The following is an 18,161-nucleotide window of genomic DNA, read 5'->3' on the forward strand; positions in this document are numbered from 1 at the left end:
TTATATTAATTAATAATTAATATTAGTAATATTTAAATTTTATTAATAACTTTTTGCAATTAATAGCATTAAATAATAATTAATATTAATGAGAATTTTAATTGGAAAAAAGTGACAATAAGTTAGCAAAACGCTACTCCAAATAAGATTTTAATAAGTAGCTTATGTACATTCAAACATGTACTCAAAAAAATAAGGTAGCTTATTTTTGTCAAACAATACCTTAATCTTATCGGTAAGCACAAACGACCCCTAAAACAGCAAATGACAAGTAATAAAAAGATTAAAAAAGACTACTTAAGCTCGATGATTTACATTTATCCCAAGATTGAAAAATTATTGCCTAGTTTCCGGGATCAAAAACTAACAAAAGAATTAACTAAGCGAACCCCGTATATTTCACTTAAATTAACATTTGGGGTAAGGATTTATGCAGACTTCACCTCTATCGCAATGAATAGAACGGTTGTATAGTCCGTACTGTGGTAAATGTCAAGAGCTATGACTCCATATTCACTAATGAATTTGAAGAAATTGGAGGTGAATATTCAGAACATCCCTGCTGCAGCCAATCCTTTGCACAAACAAGTGCTTCAAGAGTTGATGGATTTAGAGAACATCGATATCTATCCATTTTCTTACACCTCGTATCAAACACCGATTCTCGAGAAACCGTAGAAACCGGAATACACAAGATATCGATCGCCATTTTCGCAAGAGTCGGGTACCTTTGTCTGTTCAGTTTCCACCACCCCAAAACGTCAAAATCTTGCGTCCGTGGCAATACAGATTCTTCCAAATACTGATCTAATTCCGATTTTGTATTCTGATCACTTGTGCTCTCGGAGATATAAACATCGAAATCAGAGAGATCATCACTTGTTGAAAGAAGGATGTCGTCATCTGATTTCATTCCGTTCCCATTAACAACAAAGGTCGGTGGAGGAAGCATTTGTACGACGTAATCAAGAAAGAGTTCTTGAACACCATCTTGCACCAGTTTCATCTGGTTCTCCCCATCGTCACCGTAGATTCTTGAAAAACTGAACTCCACGAGCTTCATCTTGAATCGTGGATCCATGACGACCGCAATGGCAAGAACCAACGAGCAATCTTTCCAGTATTTATCGAATCTTTCATACATTGGCTTCGTCAAATTGCTAATAAACACATCTTCACTCATTGCTGCGTGTGTGAGCTCGAGCTGGATGTTCCACACGTCGTCGAAAAACACATTGGTGGTCGGATATGTAGGGCCCACCAAAAGATTAGCGGCATCGAATAAGAGTTTCAAGAAAATACATAGAATTTCGACTTCTTTCCATTCTTCCATTGATAGGGTTTCTCTATAATTTGGATCGAAAGCATCTAAGCAAGAAAATACCTCTTTTAATTCGGATGCCGCTACCAACATGTGATATGTGGTGTTCCATTCAGTTTGGTTGTCAAGATTGAGGCTTTTCGTACTCGGAACCTGAAGCTGTTGTTTCAGATCATTGAATCTTTCTTGGTGACTTTCGACCGTCACCACATACTTCACACTATCGCGAACTTTCTTAACGGTTTCCTTCATTGACGTTAAAGCATCTTGAGCAAGACGACCCAAAACACGAGCATAGCAACTCCCGATCAAGAGTTGACCGTTGAGAACTAGCGGGTTATTTACAAAAAGTAGACTTCTTAGGTTTCTTTTCATGGCTTCATTTGAAAAGGATTCATCAAGAGTTACCATAAATATCTTGGAGTCCAAATTCCAAGCGGAAATGCATGAAACAACGGCATGATTGAAAGCAGATTCAGAATCTGGAAACGGTAATAACACAACAGTAAGGATCTTTCGATGCAATTTCCAATTGTTATCGATGAACTGCCCTGTTATGCAGGCATAACATACGGTTTGATCCGTAGACCATATATCCAAAGAAAGGCTAACTCTTCCAGATATGCCGGAAATAAGATTCAAAAGAGACTGTTTTTCCTTTTGGTATAACCCGAGACAATCCCTTTGGATAGCATCAAGGGAAACAATCTTGAACTGAGGTTGAAGAGCTCTTACAGAATCCACAAAGCCCGGGTGTTCCCCAATTTCAAGTGGGTATTCATGCATAATTATCATCTTTGCAATTTTATGTCTGCAATAATCTTGATCAAAAGAGAAACTTGGTGTGCGAGATGTACGTCTATGGCGTTTTCTTGGGAGATCATCAACATTTTGGGCACCATTATCGTTGGAAACAAGGGTACATGAAGAATCTTGATTGCTTTTCTGATTAAGACGGCTTACCGGGCAAATTCCTAAGTCAATATGTCGTTTAAGGTGGCTAGTACCAGCTGGCTTTTTGCGTGAAATGTAAGCAAATGATTTCTTGCATTGCTTACAACAGGCTCTTGTACATTCTGCATCAATGGTCTCAATTGTAAAGTGTTCCCAGACAATGGACTTTTTTCTCCTGCGCTTGCTTTTCATTTGTTCATCAGCATCACAAAGTTCATTACTGTTTGAAGGGTTAGCCATCTATAAAGAAATTCTGAAATACAAGAAACCAACGTCAAAATGTGCAAACCCACGATTGAACTTTTACTAACTTGCATAAACGTAATGTCAAGTAGCTAACAAGATTCAGGCCACTTTCAAATTATGGATTTTATATCTGTGAGAGGTACAAGAAAGCACCTACAATTGTATTTCTCACAACAAGGATTAAACAATGGATTATCATGAAAACTTGATCTAGAAACAACTTGATACTAAAATGCAGGCAATAATCCAGAACAACTCGCAGGTGCGACTTACATATTAGCAAGGTCTACATAATAAGGACAAAGTTAGAAACAACATTATCGTAAAAATAAGGGAATATTAAACAATAGCAATTTCCAAGTCTGGTTTACCCCTTGTCTTCCGGCGAAATAAATGTCTACAATGCATGAAGGCAACTAAAAGAGACAGTTATATGATGCTTATGATAACAAAGTTATGGTATCATTGAGGTGAATATATGCCTAGCATGATCTGCTTTGGTAATGGGTTTTTTGGCAAATTTTATAAGCTTTATGAGAGTATTAGTAGTACTTCTCTTTACAGTATCTTTTTTATTATAAAAAACTAAAAGTCAAAGCCCAATAGCCCCAATATGTACTTTTAATTATTTAAAATCCAAAAAGCTAGTACTTTCTCCTCTCAATCAAAAAGTGTTGTTTGACCATTCCTTTTCCTCCGAGCAACCAATTTTTTCACACCCTCTCAACCTATATCACAGTTTCACTCTTTCCCCAGTCAAGTGAACCAACACCTCTTAGTAATTTAGTATTATATATATTGTATATAAATGTATATATATTTGTGTAGTATATATACATATTTTGGTGTATATATATTTCCACCTAGAGGCTTATGCCTCGCCTCATTGAGGGAAAATGCCTTGAGGTCCGATTCCGACTTTTAAAACCTTGTCTGCAGTTTGAGGAAAAGAAAACAAAAACAGCTCCTATCACTGCTCTTAACAATTTTACATTGATCTGTAAATTTATCACTACTGTCCTTTTATTGGCATTGTGTATTTGTTTGACAAAATTACACATTGATCTTTGTATATATCCAAATTACCTCCATTATAGAGCACATGATTGTATGAAAACAACTTACAACAATAGGTTACTGCAAATTAAACAAGAACTGTTTGATAGCCAGACAGATTGTTTTTTCAACTTCCATTATCCAAATTACCTCCATTATAGAGCACAAGGACGTTCCTAATCATATATACGAAATATAACAACAAGGAATATAATGCATTCTATTCTGCATTGGGGAATGGAAATCAACAAACAATAAACTAAATTTCACTGAAACACCACACCGGATCTTAATTCTTATCATGTTCACATTGAAAACAAAACAAATTCAATACAAAAAACTCGTAAATTATGAGTAGTTACACAAACACGAATAATGAACAATACACGTATTCATAAATATAATCCATTTACAGATAGTAATCATCTAGGAATCGAAGTTTTATATAAAACATGCATGAATTCAATGAAAATCTTACTGTTCAAACGGGAGATAACTCGGAAACAGAAAATAATTTCCCTGGAGAAATCTTCAAGCAATCCGACGGTAGGGTTTAAGGAATTCTGCTTAAATAACAGTAGAATTGTTTGAAAACAAGAACTTAAGAGGGGTTTTTTTGGAGGTTAATGAAGAATTGAAGATGAAAACGCAGATGATGGGCTTGGAATTTGGGGGTACGCTTAAACCCTAATAGTCCAAACTCCAAAGGGCTATTGAAAAACCTAATTTGGACTTTGGGTTTTAGCCCACTACCAATTTGATTTCTTCAAATCAAGACCGTCAAAATCAAACAATTATTTAAAAAAATTCATAATCAAAACTCAAAAAATTTCAAAAAAATTACATTCAACCTTAACATATTTTCTATTTTGAAGGTTACAATGTTAATTATATTATTAAAATTATAAAGGTACATATGCAATACAGTGAAATACATCTCGATTTTAATGTTTCATTTTTATTCTTTGTCTTTATGGATGTTATAATACGATTTTATGTGCTTTTGAAAAATTGATAATATTTATAATTTTGAATAAAATATAAATTTGAAAAAAAATCTCTAATTTTCTTACAAAATTTCTTTAATTTAATTTTTTATTATAATTTAATTTAATTTTTAATAACGAAGTAATTTTTTTAATAATATAATTCTTTTTACAAGGATAATATTTAAATATCTTGTTAGATAATCATTGTATTTTAATTTTTTTATATTTAAAATAAGAAGTTTATCTTGTATTTAATTATATGTATCTACAGTTAGTTACATAATTCAAACATTGAGTTATAATAAATTGTACATATGCGTATTTTACTTGTAATCTTAAATTTTAAGTAATATGCATCAAAAAGCAGCATTTCATGTATAAAAAATGGTTTCTAAAAGTTTATGTCAAATGTTTTATAATATAGTATAGATATTTCATACATTTAATAAGATAAAATATTATTTCCATTTTCATATATATTTAACATCAAAGTTTATTATTAGTAGAAATATAATAAAATTTTGTTCAATCATCTTCTAGAGTTCTCAAATTTGGATCAGTCTCTCTTATTGTTTTCTATTTTGAAGAATCTGTTACAGAATTTTTTGCCTAAAACCTTTATTTTCTCTATTTTGAAGAATTTGCTGGATAACGTGTTGTTTATCTTCTAGTTATTTTTATTTGTAGGTCACTTATACATTTTTGACAGTTATGTAAAAGTATAAATTTTCTAGTTTTTTTTCATTCAACGGATATAAAATTGTATGCTAAAATAGATGAAAAATAGAGAAACAGAAAAAATCTCCAACTTTGAACTAAAACTTAAGAACATCTCCAACAACTATGTTAAAATAGAGATTTTTGAGGGTTTTACTGTAACAGTTATGTTAAAATAGAGAAAAAAAAATGAAGGAGAAAAATAGAATTTTCAAGTTTAAAGAAATCTTTAAAACTTAATATTGAGAAGAAAGATTTTTATCAGACTTAATATTGAGAAAAATAGAATTCTTCAAAAAAATTATAACAATGTCAATCTCATTTGGTGGAGCAATATTAACCTGAACACTCATGGTTAACAATAATACCATATATCAGACTAAGTTTTGAACTTTAATCCCATTACAAAAACGATAATTCGAGTTTGAATCAACAACTATATTAGAAGGTTTGTAAAGATATATGATCGAGCTGAGTATTTTCTAACATTTTGGATTCTTTTCTTTTTTTTGTTATCATGTATACGTGTAAATGTCTGAACTGATACTAAAATGGTTCATTCGTAACCTTTTTCTTCCTAGATATATATTTTTCCGTCATGTATTAGTTCATTAGGGTTCATGAGATCTAGCCTCAATTGTAACGATAAAATACGACATTTTCATTTATGGAAACCGAAACCCATGTGTATGTCTTTCCTTTTTTTTGGCTCTTCGTAGTTTGGTACGAAGGACGATGCAACTCGGATATTTAAATAATTCAAATAAATTTATTCAAAAATTTATCGTTTAATTATTTTTGAATGTGTACTTATGCTGACAAAAAGTTAAAACGATTTTTATTTACTATTCATATTGTTTGTTCAAGACAAAAAATAATAGTTTATGTTAATTCATTCAGACAAATTACTTCTTTACAAGTAGCTTAATCGACATGTATACATGGCTTAATGGAAATAAAATCAAATGTTTATTAAATTAATGTCAAATAAACCATGTTCACAAGTGTAATAACCAAATCTGTAAATTAGTCCCAATACTTCTATCAAGTTTTTATCTAATTTACAGATTTGGTCCCTACACTTGCGGACCTGGTTAAAAAAATTCACTTTAACTCCTCTGCAAATTGAGAAGGTGTCACTTGCAAAGATAGTAATATTGTTAAAATTTTGGAAGAGAAATAACTAAAAGATTAAATCCAAACCTGAAAATGGTTAATTCTATTAATCTCCCCCGTAACAAATAACCATTTTATTGATTTAAGAAAAACTTGAAACAAAAATTGAAAAAACACCCTAAAAACGAGTGTTAATAATTTTTATGTGATTGGGCATGCATATAAGTTGGGTTGATACTTTGATACATTAAAATATTTTCATACGTAGGTTACCTTGAATATATTTTCTTTCTACTCATTATTTATTTATTCATCATCAATCAATTGATACAACTTATTCATACACTTTATATGTCATTCGACTGCTTTTTTTTTTAAATTCGTATTTATTATCACATTTATTGAACATATATACGAAAGAGTTATATATATGGATGGAGAGATTTAAAGTATATACGTATATGAAGAGGGGTAATGGTGTAATTATCTAACTTACATATTAATAAGAGACTTAACAAATGCTTTGTTTATCAAAATGCTCTTTTAGGCCAAACTGGTTAAATCGATTTATGGTCCTTGGGGGCTTATTAGATTAAGGTTACCTAATAACGTGTTCAATTCTTCTTGGATTTTTATTTTGAAAGCGGTTCAACAAGTGGACAATAATGGTATTTACCCTATTTCTTATTGCAAGGAAAAAGTGGATGATGGGAAGTCTACGTTTTTTCGGAGATGATGTTTGGTTGGGAGATTCCTCTTTTAAGGTGCAATTTCCGAGATCGATTGGTCTTGGGGGGATTGAGAATCCGTTTTGCGTAGATTGCCGAGAAGGGGGTGGAGGCATCGCAGATGTCTGCTTTATGGGAGATTCTCACTACAATCATGATCTCTGATCAAAGAGATAGATGGGTATGGTCCCTAGATGGTGCGGGTGAGTTCTCAATGGCTTCCGCTTACTCCAAATTTTTGGTGATTGGTCATTCTTCTACTAGATGGAATCGGGTTGTTTTTATCAAGATTAATGTATTTGTTTGGCGGTTGAGCTTGAACAAAATTCCAACTCGAGACAATCTTGATAAAAGAGGAATTGATGTGCATTTCCTCTTATGTCCGGTTAGGATTGGATATTGAATCAGTGAGTCATTTGTTCTTTTTTATCAAATGGCCCGGGATATTTGGAAACAAATTAATCAATGGTGAGGTTTGGACATTCCATAGTTTAATTCCAATTCAAAATGGACTGGGTGGTTGTTATCTTTGCGGTTGAAAAAAGTAGAGTCGGCTTGTTTAGAGACGATAGTTCTAACAGCTTTATGAGTTATTTGGACTTTTCGGAATGTGACTCTTTTTAGGCTTTCTAAGCCTAAGAAAGTAGGGTTGGGGGATAGTATTATGTCTCATTCGTTCTTCTACATCACAACCAGGAGTAGTAAGTTCAACATTAATTGGGTGTGTCAGTTATAAACCCCCCTTCTTACTATTTCTTACATGTAATTTGTCTTTCTAGTTTCATGATAGCTTTTTATAAGATCTCCGCCTTTCAAAAGAAAAGCTTAACAATTATATTAAATCCAAATAATAGAAAGACATCAGGTTCATCCGGTTAGGTTGTGTTGGGTTCAAATGACTCTAACCCAGATTCAACCCAATACTTACAATTTGCTGATCTATACATAACTGATTTATTTAAATAGTTTTATACATAATTAATGGTAAGATATAATATTTTAGAACGAAAAAAGGGGGGGAGATATATATAGAAGTACATGCATGCAGACGTATATGGTGGTAACAGCTTGGGTGCATTCTTAGGTTGTACCTTCGTACCCTCCCTAACATGTTACAATTCTGTCTCTCCCTTAACTTACTAACTTCCCATCTTTATTCACATTCACCTCTCTCTCCCACCAATTTTGTCCCTATCTATTTTCACTCATCCCCTTCTTTTTATTTCTTTCAAATATTTATTTCTTTTATATATATCCACACATTCGGATCACGTGAGACCAGCCTGTTTTTATGAGACCACTTTTTTACACTTGAAACTTCACAAAAAAATATTCAGTTTTTTTCCTGTGAACATTCGGTTTTTTTTATCTTCACAATTTTTTGTTGTGAAGTTTCAAGTGTAGGATGTCACGAAAAAACACGGGTCTCACATAAACCCAACCCTATATATATTAATATCGATAAAAGCATACATTTTTTTGAGAACATGTCTTAACACACATTAAAGATGCATTTACATGTTTGTTACTTTGGTCCAAATTAGGGTTTTTCAAAACAAATTTTGAAAAAACAGTCATCATCAAATAGTTTTCTACCTCGGAAGGACATCTCTAACCCTACGGTAAAAAATTCATTTTGCCGGTTTAGGAATTCCAACCGACAGGTAAAATAACGCATTTGCTGGAGATAGGAGAGTAATAGTATATGTATTTCTGTTCAAACAACATATATATTGTGTGGTTGGAGATGGATCTATTTTTTACTGTTATAATTGAAAATACCATTCAAGCATGGTTTTTGGTACGATTTTGATGTTGTTAATGTTATAAAGAAAAGTAATTAAGAAGACAGAAGAATCTGAGATTATGAGATTAATTACCGTTTTGAAATTAAAAGTTTAAACTTTTGAGACACAGCAGATCGATGTTGAAGGGTTGTTTATCGAACGCTTACCGGATAATTAATTATCAGTAAGAGAGTTACACTCACTTACCTTATCATGTAAGATTAGCGGCCATCAAAGTGGATAATTGATAAGCATCTTTAACTGGTATACATTTACCGGATAAAAGTCTTCTCTCTCACTTATCGTGTAAGATTCTCAATCATTTTGGATAAGTAACTATACGACAGATCGATGTTGAGGGGTTGTTTATCAAACGTTTATCAGGTAAGTATTTACCAAATGTTACATGCCTTCCTCGTGAGCATGACAAGTACCTAGAATATTACCATGTAAGATTATAATGAGGACCGACAATCTTACCTGGTAAATAAAGAAGAAAGACTATTACCCGGCAAACGCTAATTACCAGGTTAAAGATGCTTAATTACCAATTATCCACTTTCATAGTCTAGAATCTTAAATGATAAGGTAAGTGAGTGTTGTACACTTGTAAATAAACGCTTACCGGATAAGCATTTGGTAAATGAACAGAGTTGTGGTCTCCACCACCTTCAGTTGGTCCGTCCCCCGGCACCACCATTGGTGGTCCACGGTCTTCAATACATACCTCAGTAAACACATGACGACATTCAGTAACTCTTAGTTAGTATTTAATTATATCGCCTGAGTCACCGGAGCTCCGCCGGCCACCACTCATATGAATCGAATACCGATGTATCATAATAATTGGCCGAGAAATTGATAATTAATTAAAAAGTAAAATCAAATCTAACAAATTAAGCAAAAAAGTAGACCTAAACGTCACCGTTCTAATTCCAGCTCCGCCGCTCCCAGTGGTTCCACGCTGCCGTCTCAACCGTCTTCCACCAGTCTCTCCTCCGTGCTCCACCTGTCGTCCTCCACAATCTTCAAAAAACTATAGATTCGGAAACTTAACGACAATCTGCAATAATGCGTGTGCTCGATCTAGTAAAAAAACCAACAAAATTATACATTCTGCATCTGTGAAAATGAAAATTAAACATGAATCTACAAATCTACAGATTATAGCATGAAATTTGAAGAAATTAAGTCCAGGATCATTCGTCATGTCCTCCCACAGCTTTCTTGAGCTTTTCAAACAAAACGTGTAAGTAACCGATCCAGATTGATGGATCGGTTACATTACGTTTGTTGAAAAGTTCAAGAAAGCTGTGGAAAAACATGACTAGGACTTTTTGTACTCAATATTTGCAGCTTCTACCTTCATATTACATATATACATACATATACATATATATAGAGAGAGAGAGAGAGAGTAAAAGAGAGAAGAATGGGGAGATTGTGAGTTAGAAAGAGAACTACTTATAATAGGAATTTAGGGTGTCTATAGAGTGTAGTGATATCATCTTCTCCTTTGATAAGGTGATGCAACAAATAACTCAATTGGTCGATTTTGTGGATGGGTCATCTCCCTTTGTCAACAAGAAAAAGGAAAATTATTAACATCACATTTGTTTTTTTAAGATGTTGAAGTCTAAAATATGATTTTTCTTTTGAATTATAAGAGGTGGTCCTAAAGTCTGAAATTTAAATTAGTAAGATTGTTTGTTTTTACTTCTAAAGTCTGAAATTTGAATCGGTCAAACTAGTRCAATAATATAAAAGATACATAGTTTTTTACAAAAGTATAAAAGATAAATAATTTTTTGCTAACAAATCTATGGTCAAACTAGTGCAATAATATAAAAGATACATAGTTTTTTACAAAAGTATAAAAGATAATATTTTTTTGCTAACAAATCTATTACAGCCCTCAAAATATGAACCATTTGATAGAGAGAATTTTTAGGATTAAAAGGTATTAAGATATACGTTTACCACTTAAAATATCAGATGATATTTAGAGTTTTTAACTTCTATTTTAAAAATAAAACAAATTCTTAACACCCAAACGTCTGAACGAAACAGATTTCAAAGGTATTAAAAGGTAAATTTGAAAAAACAAACAGACCCTAAAAGAAATAGTCGTTTTAATTTTTGAGGTTAGAGTTCATATTTGTATGCATCTCAAATCCGAAGACCTATCTATCATTCTAGACGGGATATACATTGGATCATGGGCGGACCCCAATATAGAGCATACGGTAATTTAATTACATTCATAATCATTCTATAAAATCTAAATTCCTCAAAAAAAACATTTCGTCAAACCAAAAATAAACGTCGGTAATATAATTATATTTACAATTTTTTGATTGATGATACATCGAAAGATTAAAATAAATTAGTGTAATTAAAAGTAATGTCTCGGTTCTAAATAATTTATAACATATAACAGTTAAATGATACAATAATTATACTCCCTTCGTCCCAAAATAAAAGCATCTCTAACAACCATGTTATTTTAGAAATTTGAAGATTTAAGAAAAATTTGTTTTAACCGCTATGCTAAATGTAATATGTTTGTGTCTGTTGGAGACAGGGACGGACCCATAAATTTTTTTTTTCAAACGGTGACATCATTTGGCTAAGAAAATGACACTAACATTATTCAAATTCGGGTTTGGGATGAAATAAAAGTCTTGCATACCAACTATACCAAATAAAACTTGTTTTCATTGTAGTTTCAAAATACACACGGTGGCACACAACATACTAATACGGTTGCACATTTTACGAACGTAAAAAAATTTACCCTTCGACGAAGAAATAATACGGTGGCACGTGCCACCTATATCACCAAAGTAGGTCCGTCCCTGGTTGGAGATATTCTAAATGTCTACTATGAAAAACACACATTTTTTAAAAAATGGATAATTATTACACTTTTTAATTAACAAAATGACAATTCTACCTTTAATTACAAGAAAGATTAAACTTCTTTCATCATATATAATTAAGGGTATAATAGTAAAATAAACATGTTATTTTTTTAAGGTAGAGAGGTAGTTTAAAACAAAGTAGTTAAAATAGAATTTAAGAAATAATTGCGGGTAAATAAATAAGAATGATTGAGATGATTTTTCCCGTGAGCATAGATTGGTAGGTAGGTATAGCAGGACATTGATACGGTGTGAGGAGGACCACAGTAAGGAAAGACAGGAGGGTACGTGAAGGTAAGTAACATGGGAGAAGGATGCAGCCTTAATCTGCACAGAAAGATATATAGATTATTGTAACATCAAACGTACGACACCCCAAAATTCTCCTTATTCCTTTAATTAATTACATAAATTGAGTAACCACTAATCAGGTAAAAATACAGTCTGGATATAGTAATACAGTTTTCATTAAGCACTAGTCAGGTAAAAATACAGTTTTGATATAGTAATAGAGTTTCCATTCCTTACCGAGCAACATCATTTATCAGTCAAAGTGTATGTATCTGTTATCTGATAAGAGGTTGTCATCAATTTAGTAAGCAAGTGTTGGGTTCAAACAAGAACATTGATCAAATAAGAGAACACAAGTACGATCAAACTTATTTTCTGATTAAAAAAATGTTTACGCAAATGGGGATCCTTAACACGTAAATATTTATTTTCTTTTTTATCTGAAAATAGGCTTTATGCATTACACGTTTGCGTAAACTCGGGCTAAAATGAGAATTTGATTGAAAAAATGACTAAAAGATGAATTTGGTTAGGGGCATTAGCTATTTTGGTCGATTTCCCTATTAATTATCATATTTCCAAAAAAATAATTCAAAGCGTTTTGGCGGACGAACATATGATATCCTGTCCAAGATTTGAACGGAAGACAGTTAAAAACACGAATGGAACCTTCATGACAGTCATGATATATATTGAGATATTGTTACACCAAAAACGACTCTAACTCCGTTCACCCGACTCTTACCCAAAAAACACTTATCGGTAAGATACTACACTTTCACTTAACTTACTCGGCAAAATTTTAATCTATTAAAATGACATCATATGTAACATTTTTATCCGGTAAGCGCTTACCAAGTAAAATTATCGGTCCTTATCATCACTCTTACCGGATAGAATTCTCGGTCTCTATCATGTCCATCTAATAAAGTAAAGTGATCCAGTAAGCACTTATCGGATAAATGTGATGGTATTACCACCACCGTCACCGCTGCCGCCAGTAAATGGGTCGGAAACCACCGTGGAGAATGGGGTAGAAGTGAAGAAATGACATGGTGGTGATTGGTGAATACCATACCTTCCAGTTCGATTTAGAAAAGTACAGCAGGGGAAGAAGAAAAAGGACCAAAGAGACAGTTGGATGCGTGTGTGATGGAGCCAACCAAGCGTGCACCTGCACACCCTAACTCTCAACTTTTTTTATAAACATTTTTATCTGATTATTTAGTCGACCAGATTCGATTCTACTGTCACATACATTTTAATTAAATAAAAAAAATTATAATTAAGAAACGGCATGACCTAGATAAGAGCATCTCCAACAGATTCTCCAAAATAAAGAAAGTAGGTGAAAGAGGGTGAAATTATCCTATGAAAGAGGCCGTCACTGAATCGTTAAGAGGTGAATCTTGTTTGACAAAAAAAAGTTTGTCTCTTAATGGTTTTAAAACTCACTGAAAGATTTTGTATCATGGGTCTCCTTTAACCATTCGGCACCCTAATATTCCATTGTAAACAATTACCGAACAATTATATTTCATTTTGTACTATATCATGAGAGTCTCTTAATCATTCTGATCACTTAATCATTATGTATTAAATCATTCAGCAACTGTCAAAAAGCCTCTAAATGTATAAAAGAGAGAAATAATATTTTATTCATATTATAATCTCCAAAAAGAGTGAATTATTGGAATTTCGCAGGACTTTTTCACATGGCGGATCCAGGGTTTTTTCGGTGTATGAACTCGGATAAAAGTTCTTGAAGATAACATGTTAGAATTGTAGATTATTTGCTAAGGCTTTTCAGTTGTACATTTAAGGAGAACTGATCGGAGGGGTAGATATACCTCTTCTACTCTATTTTAAGAGTTATTTTTATTTGCACTTCTTTTACACTATCTTTATTTGTAAGTATGGTCTGCATACATCTTACCTTCTAAAAGTCTTCCTAATTTTATTTAATATTAAATTTTTATAACATTACAAAAATCATTCAAATTTTTAATTCTCGTTGGGAAGAACGAAAAAGAAAAACCGTATACAAAACAATATACTGAATTCGATTCTTCTAATCTGTTTTAGCTTTTTATCTTCATTTTCAGTTATTATATTTCTTCAAACACCCTTAATTTCTCCGGTCGACTTCCTATTCATATCAACAGACAAACAATATGAATGAATTTATTTATGTAAATCTACTGTCTGTCTCTCTCTCTCTCTCTCTCTCTCTCTTTATTTCTATTATCAATACTGATTTCATCTTTCAGCCGAACGTCTTTAAAAGTCAGTAATAAATAAAAAAAGTGGACCCTAAATTTAGACAAGACATAAAATCCCAGGCTGTTGTCCCAACAAAATGACAACTTTTATTCATAAGGTATCACTCCATTTAATTTATATATATATATATATAATTTTAAAAAAATTTGTATTTATTGATATGATATGATATATGATGATTTGATATGATGCATTACACCCACACGTTTTCCTCTATTTCCCTTCATTCTCCTCCTCTGCTACTCCTGCTCCAATCCCTTTGTACCATCTTCATCCTTGCATTACATTTTTATTCTTTTTCTTTTTCTTTTAAATTTAAATCTTTAAAAAATATAATATTACTCGTTTAAAATAACATATACAAATTGTTAAATTATACGCTATTTCTCGTCACCTGTGTTGTACGTTTACAATAAACGACTGTCAGTTTAACATTTTTGGTATGTGACATTTTTAAGTATCAGAGTTTAAGATTGGCTAAGTTTTAACTATTTTTCTTATATATATATATATATGTGTGTTTGGAATATTCGTTCTTTCCTGAGGGTTTTTTAGAGTCATCTAATAGTGTTCTATGTAAGATCTCATATTTGTTGGGGAGGGGAACAAATGTTGCCTTATAAGGGACTTGATACTTTATCTATCAGACGTGTTTTAAAATAATGAGTTCAGGTATGTGGATAATATATGGTATGGTTGGTCTGGAAAATTGTATTTTACATATTTTTACATGGTACCAACATCAAAGTCTACTATTATAGGGAGTCCACGTCATGGAGCAATTTGTACTAGCCAAACCAACTCATTTGTCTAGCCCCTTTTCAAAACTGCAAGACAACTTGTACCCATCTAGCCTTTGTTAGAGGAAGCGTGTTAGAGTTTCCCATTGATTAGACTTGGACCATTTCTCCTACATATATGTTTGGACTTCTTTTTTTAATAGCTTTTTGGGAGAATAATCTAAATTGAGTTCCACATATTCTCACATTTTGAATCAGTACGAAAACATCGGTTTGTTATATATTCCACATGTTCCAAAAATAAGTGTCGTTTTCAAAAAATAAGCACTTGATTTTCAACTCTACCTTTATTATCAGACGGAGAAAGTCATTATCCTTTCTATTACGAAGGGTAAAATTGTCATTTAATTAATTAAAACGTGAATAATTACATACTATATGACTATTTCATTATCGGCATCTAAGTGATTGAAACTGAGTTTTAAATCGAAGAGGATGCTAGAGTCTCACATCAACTAGGAGTTGACCGTTTATCTCTCATATATGTTGGAACTTTCATTCTCTCTATAAGAACTTTTAGAGAGTAAACACGAGGTTCCACATATTCTCACATGATATCAAACCCAAGGTCCATCAGTCTAGGGACTCGACACTCAAGAGCAATCTATAGCCATCAAGCCTCATCTTAGCACTCTAAACAATTTGTACCCATCTACTCTCCATAGGAGGGAGCGTATTAAAATTCAACCTCGATTAGACTTTGACCATTTATCTACCAAGACGTGAACGAACATGACTGATAAAATGACCAATTTATCCTTAATAAGACATTTATATATTTTCATCAAGACGATTAAAATGACACCAAAAGATGAAGTTTATTAATTTCCAAATTTCATTTTATACCTTTTCTCTACTATTATTTTCTCTTTTTATTAATTAACTAAAATATAAAAATAATATTTTGAAATCAGTATCTTTTTTGTCAATGTTCAGTAAAACAAATAGAGCCTAAAAACGTTTTTGAAGAGTAAAAGATGGAAAATTAAGAGTAAGCGACGTCGCATGTGGGAAGCGAAAGGAGAGTTGTCCCATAAAAAAAAGAGGTAATAAAACAAATGGTTTTTGGGCCCTTGAGCACCGGAAGTGACTGCCTGCCTGCCTCCTCTCGGATTTATCTTTAAATACAACCACACTAATACTATCCTATCCACCTCCAACACATCATTATTGCTATTCTATTATATAATCAATCATTTCATCAAATCTTTTATTACAATAAATAACATATTTAATAAATTATATATATATATAGGGGTTGGTTTAAATGAAAATCGGTTTTCGGTTGTAAATCGAGGGACAAAGGAGAGTGTGTCACGTGTCTCGCACTTTTATGGGTTTATTCATCATGAATAGTGTATCATTCATGATGAATGTGTGTTATTCATCGTGAATAGTGAATCAATGTAAGAGCAATCTTATGATAATATATTTGACGGGACTTGGTGGTGTGCGAATGACATGTCATAGGACTAGGGTCGTGCCAAAGGTCGCTTGTGTATCTGATTTAGTATCATATGTGATGAGTTATAGTATCATGACCCATATCATATGTGATAATATATGTGAGGGGGGCTAGTTGTCTATGAGTTATAGTATCACATCAACAACATCCTTATCATATGTGATAATATATGTGAGGGGGGCTAGTTGTCTATGAGTTATAGTATCACATCAACAACATCCTTATCATATGTGATGAGTTATAGTATCATGACCCATATCATATGTGATAATATATGTGAGGGGGGCTAGTTGTCTATGAGTAATAGTATCACATCAACAACATCCTTATCATATATGGGTCGGTTGGTCGTATTGATCCAACAAATGCCTTTTTGTCTATTTTTATAAAAATAATCATATAAAATGTCATTATAAAAAATATTACTGAAATAATAATCGGTTATAAACATTTGATATGTTTTGGTTAACTTTGGTATATTTGTTGAAAGACTAAAAAGAGAAATATAACATAAATATATTAAAAATATTTATGCAGTTGTCAACAGTTAGTAAAGAGTCTCTGACTTACTTTAAGAGTTTAACATAATACGGATCAAAATCTTTCCTTCAACAAAACTGTTGTAATTTAAATTCAGTGATGTAAAATATAATCTTATAGAATCAATCTTGATGAAACTGATTTTCATTATACGGTATCCAATTATTTAATAAACAATAGTATGAGTTGAAATAATTGAAATGCATTGATGAATCCAAAAAGGTACACTTCCACATTTATATTCCTTTTTTGGTACTACCACTCTAATTTCATCCTTCCAAAAGAAAGTGTCAATTTTACCAAATTGGAATGCAAATACAAGAAGAGGATAGAAAAAACAATAGAATCAAGTAACTTAATAAGTACAAGCTATAAAGACAAACTCACATTTACTGTTTGAGTACAAAACCAAACTAAACTAGTTTCATGTATCCATTCATCAAATCAAAACAGCTCAATATATTCCATAAACAAAACAAAACCCAACCAAACAACTGAACAAGCCAAATACATCCCATCATCGAACCAAACCAACCAAGTGTATCCCATAACAATACAATCCAAACCAAACAACTGAACAAACCCGATATATCCCACTATCAAACCAAACCAACTCTATATATCTCATAACGATACAATACCCAACTAAACAAACCCACCATCAAACCTGAACAAGCCTGATATATCCCACCATCAAACCAAACCAACTCTATACATCTCACCATCAAACCTAACTTAGTATATCTCATAAACAATACAAAACCAAATTGAACCACCATCAAACTAAACCAACTCAGTATTTCCTATAACAGTACAATACCACACCAAACAATTGAACAAACCCGATCAAACCCAATACATCCCATCATCGAACCAAACCAACCAAGTGTATCCCATAACAATACAATCCGAACCAAACAACTGAACAAACTCAATATATCCTA

General features: G+C 32.3%; 2 protein-coding genes across 2 annotated transcripts; both read right to left on the reverse strand.

The window, feature by feature from the left end:
- Positions 1–499: 499 nt before the first annotated feature.
- On the reverse strand, positions 500–1,696 carry LOC112510976 (zinc finger BED domain-containing protein DAYSLEEPER-like). Its single transcript, XM_025116332.1, has one exon. It carries the CDS (start codon positions 1,694–1,696, stop codon positions 500–502), a length of 1,197 nt encoding a protein of 398 aa, XP_024972100.1.
- LOC112511037 (zinc finger BED domain-containing protein RICESLEEPER 2-like) lies at positions 1,649–4,194 on the reverse strand. Its single transcript, XM_025116406.1, has 3 exons — positions 4,056–4,194; positions 1,895–2,528; positions 1,649–1,803 (listed from the first exon to the last, which is right to left on the reverse strand). Exons 2-3 carry the CDS (start codon positions 2,513–2,515, stop codon positions 1,726–1,728), a joined length of 699 nt encoding a protein of 232 aa, XP_024972174.1. The 5' UTR covers positions 2,516–2,528; positions 4,056–4,194; the 3' UTR covers positions 1,649–1,725.
- Positions 4,195–18,161: the final 13,967 nt, after the last annotated feature.

Source organism: Cynara cardunculus, assembly GCF_001531365.2.
Source record: "Cynara cardunculus var. scolymus isolate 2C chromosome LG 4, CcrdV1, whole genome shotgun sequence".
NCBI classification, from domain to species: Eukaryota; Viridiplantae; Streptophyta; class Magnoliopsida; order Asterales; family Asteraceae; genus Cynara; species Cynara cardunculus.

Bases quoted from the DNA above. Each gene is read 5' to 3' on its own strand.
- LOC112510976 (XM_025116332.1), bottom strand. From the start codon at position 1,696: ATGAAAAGAAACCTAAGAAGTCTACTTTTTGTAAATAACCCGCTAGTT.
- LOC112511037 (XM_025116406.1), bottom strand. From the start codon at position 2,515: ATGGCTAACCCTTCAAACAGTAATGAACTTTGTGATGCTGATGAACAA. The intron at 1,804-1,894 runs GTATGTTATGCC...TACCGTTTCCAG, and splicing joins TATGGTCTACGGATCAAACC to ATTCTGAATCTGCTTTCAAT.